The 4,846-nt window shown below is 56.1% G+C and overlaps 1 protein-coding gene across 2 annotated transcripts in view; it reads right to left on the reverse strand.

Moving 5' to 3' along the window:
- Positions 1-261: 261 nt before the first annotated feature.
- Positions 262-4,846, reverse strand: part of ZNF135 (zinc finger protein 135) — a 10,370-nt gene continuing 5,785 nt past the window's right edge. For both annotated transcript variants that reach the window (XM_040465263.1, XM_040465264.1), the window contains one exon: positions 262-2,742. In XM_040465263.1, coding sequence (XP_040321197.1) covers positions 1,040-2,742 — 1,703 coding nt within the window. In that variant the 3' untranslated portion in view covers positions 262-1,039. The remainder of the gene's footprint in view (positions 2,743-4,846) is intronic.

A 4,846-nucleotide genomic window follows, 5' to 3' on the forward strand; every position in this document is an offset into this window, starting at 1 on the left:
AAAAAAAAAAAAAAAAAAAGAGAAGAGGCATTCCACAAGCATAGTGAGGACTATTGGAAGACTATTTAAAATACGCTCCCCCAAGGGAGAAATTTCAAGTTAACTGGAAGCTTATATCCCAGCATTGTGATTGGAAAATCAAGCCAACTGATATAACCTTGATGGCTGGTGACCAAATCCAGCCAATGTAACTTAAATATGGGCTCTAATGAGGATGGCAAGTCACCATTCCAAGTGTCATGGTGGTCAGAGAGACTGCTGTTAGTGAATTCAGGACGCAGTTTAATACTGTGGACCTTCAAGATATATTATACAAAAAACAAAAGCTTTTTAAAAAACACTGGGAAAGGGACTCAATGAAAAACAGTCAAGAGAAGATTAACTTGTACATTTCTCAAGAGAGAGAAACCTTGCAAAACATAAGGTTCCAATGTGGAGGTGCTGTTGTTCAGAAGATGGTGGCTTAACAAAGGAAAAAAAATCTTCCTTTTTGTGAATCCTCAACATGTGTTTCTAATGCCTGTGAGTCACCTGTAGAGAAATTCATAGTCGCCTTGCACCATTCATAAGCACCCCAAAGAACGTAATGTGCAATAATGATAAATTCTGCGTGTGGTTCCTGCATATGAAAAGCATTTGTCGGGTTTCTCACCACTTTGCAAACCTCTGGTTTGGAATAGTGTGAATCCTTGGACAGAAGCCATCCCCAGATCCACTACACTCCCCCACGCTCCGCGCCCCCCCCCCCCCCCCATTTTTCTCTTTTGTAGGTTCTCTGGTGTAGCATTAGCGGTCACTCATGACTGAAGGTCCTCAACTCCACACTTCCTACCGCTGTTTGGACGGGCCGATATCCGGGGACGGATGACCTAGAGCTCGGTATTCCCACAATCATTTCTGTCATTCCTCTCTAAGGGTGCGGGAAGGCTTGCGTATGCGTATATTTGTATTGTTTCCATTAGGAATGGTGGGGTCAAGTCTGGTAAGGGATGAGCTATGACTTAAGGCTTTTCCAGGTCCGAGCAAATGTGAGGCGGGCCTACCCAGTATGAGTTCTCTGGTGCTTGGTGAGGGATGAGCTGTGTGTGAAGGCCTTCCCGCAGTCCCTGCACTCATATGGCTTCTCTCCCGTGTGGATCCGCCGGTGCTGCGTGAGGTGGGTGCTCTGCCTGAACGATTTCCCACAGTCCTGACACTCGTAGGGCTTCTCCCCAGTGTGCGTGCGCTCGTGCTGGCTGAGCGATGAGCTGTGGCTGAAGGATTTGCCGCACTCCTTGCAGCCGTAGGGCTTCTCCTTGGTGTGGATCCTCTGGTGTTCCACGAGAAGGGAGCTCTGGCTGAAGGCCCTGCCGCACGCGTTACACTCGTACGGCCGCTCGCCCGTGTGCGTCCTCCGGTGCTGCACGAGCGGGGCCAGCTGGCTGAAGGCCCGGCCGCACTCGCGGCACTCGTAGGGCTTCTCGCCCGTGTGGATGCGCTGGTGCTTGGTCAGGGACGAGCTGTGGCCGAAGGCCTTGCCGCAGTCGCCGCACTCGTACGGCCTCTCCCCGGTGTGGACCCTCTGGTGCTGGGTGAGGTGCGTGCTCTGGCGGAAGGCCCTGCCGCACTGGCCGCACTCGTACGGCTTCTCCCCGGTGTGCGTGCGCTCGTGCTGGCTGAGGGACGAGCTGTGGCTGAAGGTCTTCCCGCACTCGTTGCAGCCGTAGGGCCGCTCGCCCGTGTGGATCCTGCGGTGCTCGGTGAGCAGCGTGCTCTGGCTGAAGGCCTTGCCGCAGTCGCCGCACTCGTACGGCCGCTCGCCCGTGTGCGTCCTCCGGTGCTGCACGAGCGGCGTGATCTGCGTGAAGGCCTTGCCGCACTCGCGGCACTCGTAGGGCTTCTCGCCCGTGTGGATGCGCTGGTGCTTGGTCAGGGACGAGCTGTGGCCGAAGGCCTTGCCGCAGTCCCCGCAGCGGTACGGCCTCTCCCCGGTGTGGACCCGCACGTGCTGGCTGAGGTGGATGCTCTGGCGGAAGGCCTTGCCGCACTCGCCGCACTCGTACGGCTTCTCCCCGGTGTGCGTGCGCTCGTGCTGGCTGAAGGACGAGCGGAAGCTGAAGGCCTTGCCGCACTCGCCGCACTCGTACGGCTTCTCGCCCGTGTGGGTCCTCTGGTGCTGGACCAGCGGGGCGATCTGGTTGAAGGTCTTCCCACACTGGGGGCACCGGTAAGGTTTCTCGCCGGTGTGGATCCTCTGGTGTTTGGTGAGCGCCGAGCTGTTTCGGAAGCCTTTCCCGCATTCGGGACACTCGTAAGGCCTCTCTCCCGTGTGCGTTCGGTGGTGCTCGAGGAGTGCCGAGCTGTGACCGAAGGCCTTGCCGCACGCCTGACATTCGTAGCGCTTCGCTTTTGCGTGTGTTTTCTGCTCGGCGTGGAGCCCTGGGTCTGGCTTCCCCCTCCCCCCGCGCGTCCCCGGCATGTGGAGGCCTTGCCTTTCTGGGGTCATTGGCTGAGTTGGGAAGCGGGGGCTCAGACTGAAGTTTCCCCCAAACCCATCCCCCTGCTGCTGCTGCTGCTGCTGCTGCATGGGTGTCTTCACCACATGGCTCTCCCGACTCTGTCCGTGGCAGCCCTCTGCATCGTCACCCTCTGAGTACCACAGACTATCCCACAGGAACCTTTCTGCCAGGGCACTGGTACGTATTCCTTCAGTGATGTCTTGAGTTGGGGTGGACACTTTGGTTTGGGGTCTGGTTTCCAAATCTGGAAGAAAAAAAACCCCGGAAATGTCCCTTAATTTCTGTTTGGGGGGAAGGGTTTGGGTTGGGTGGGTGGACGGATGGAAGGATAAAACTGATGGTTTTGGGGGCGCCTCAGTCAGTTGTGTCCGACTTCGGCTCAGGTCATGATCTCACGGCTGGTGAGTTTGAGCCCGCGTGGGGCTCTGTGCTGACAGCTCAGAGCCTGGAGCCTGCTTCAGATTCTGTGTCTCCCTCTCTCTCTGCCCCTATCCCGCTCATGCTCTGTCTCTCTCTCTCAAAAAAAAAAAAAAAAAAAAAAACATTAAAAAAAAACTGATGGTTTTGAAAGGCTCAAGGCACAAGTGACTTTAACCATTTAAAAAATACAGTTTTGCAAATCAGGGAAGGAACGCAAGCAGGAGAGGAAGCTCTGAGAGTGGTCAGGGATGGGGTAGCTGGCGCAGGGGCCTGAGTGGGGCTTGCAAGGGGAACACAGAGCACGAGACAGGGAGGCAATGCGAGGCAGACAGAGGGCATCCAGGGAAGCTGTGGACAGACGCCCCAGGCTGGAAGGAGCAGAGCGACGGCCAGGCCCCAGTGAAAGCAGCCTCCATGGCACCAGGTGGCAACGGAGGAAGAGCCGTCTCACAGGTGAAGGACCACCCGGCCCAGCTCTCCCTCTGCCCCAGCTCTCCCACTGACAAGGTCCGCTTTCTGCTTGGCGGTCTCTGGCTGCTGTTCCACCTGCCCCTGATGTGAAGAAACGCATCAGCTCCCCCAGACTGGAGGCCGCTGAGAGGCGCATCGCCGGAGGATGGATAGATGACCTGAGCTGTCTGGGAGGACTTGGATCTGGTCTGCTGGGTCCATCTCACCATCTGAGAGTTCCCGGAGGGCAGGGCTTCTGTCCACCTGGGTCACCCCTGCACCCACGCCTTCAGCTGAGGCCAGCAGACATGGGGGACGAACAAACAAACGTACCCCGCCCCGCTCCTTCCTGGCAGGACTTCCTGCCCCGGTACCCAGCCCCTCCTGCACAGCCGAACCCTTGCGCATGCCGCCCCCACCCCAACACCGGACTGGCCCTAAGGTGTGATATGGGCACTGTGCCCATTTAGGTTATGCTCCAGTGAGGTGTTAAGGGAAAAAAAAAAAAAAAAAAAAAAGAGGGGTCAAGCCAGGTGTGGCTGGCAAAATAGCAGCTCCCAAAGATGTCTGTGTTCTAATTCCTGGAACTGGTGAGGAATAGAGGCTGCTAACCCTTGCACATTAGCTAGTCCTCTGAGATTACCCCGGGTGGTCCCAAGGCAACCACAAGGGTTCTGGAATGTGCGAGAGAGGCAGGAGGGCCAGGGCCAGAGGGATCTAAGACCTGAGGGCCGTGCTCAGTTGGTAGACGGAAGAGGCCATGCTCAGTTGGGAGACGGACGGACAAGGAATGTGAGCACCTCTGGAAGCTGGAAAGTGAAAGGAGCTGGGTTCTCTGCAGGCCCCACGGGAGGAGCGCTGCCCTGCTCACACATGGAATGTAGCACAGAGATGCCCACTTCGGACTTCTGACCTCTGGACTGTAAGATAATGTGCGTTGCTTTAAGCCATGAGGTTTGTGGCAATTTGTTAGAGGAGCCATACGAAGCTAATATTCTAGGTAAGGGCTGGTTACCCCTTTTGCTGGGGAGACTCTGTCCTGACCCCCTCCCACATGCCGGCCATTCTTTCTGGGCCCTGGCGATGGGCCGTTGCTTAAACAGGGTCAGGGCCTGACACCAGGGGAGACTGCCTGCCAGTGGGCAGGATGGCCTCACTGCCCAAAGAGTCGGTATTGGTCTCAGGAGCTGGATAAGGTGTATGAAGAGCAGAGCCCCACAGGCACATGGAAAAGCCCAGACTGGATCCATGGGCCCACAGGTCCTCCCCACAACCCTGGTCTCTGCCTCATGACCTGCTTCACTTCCTCAGCACTCATCATGTGCCGTGAGCATCTTGTGCAGTTATTGCTCTACGTATCGTGTGCCCCTTCCCTCACCAAGAACGTAAATTCAGTGAAGATGAGGGCTTGGTCTCAGCCACAGCAGAACAGGTGCTTGGTGCACATTTCCTTTTTTTTTTTTTTAATTTTTTTTTTT

Source organism: Herpailurus yagouaroundi, unplaced genomic scaffold (assembly GCF_014898765.1).
Source record: "Herpailurus yagouaroundi ecotype Mexico unplaced genomic scaffold, PumYag 557, whole genome shotgun sequence".
Lineage (NCBI taxonomy): Eukaryota > Metazoa > Chordata > Mammalia > Carnivora > Felidae > Herpailurus > Herpailurus yagouaroundi.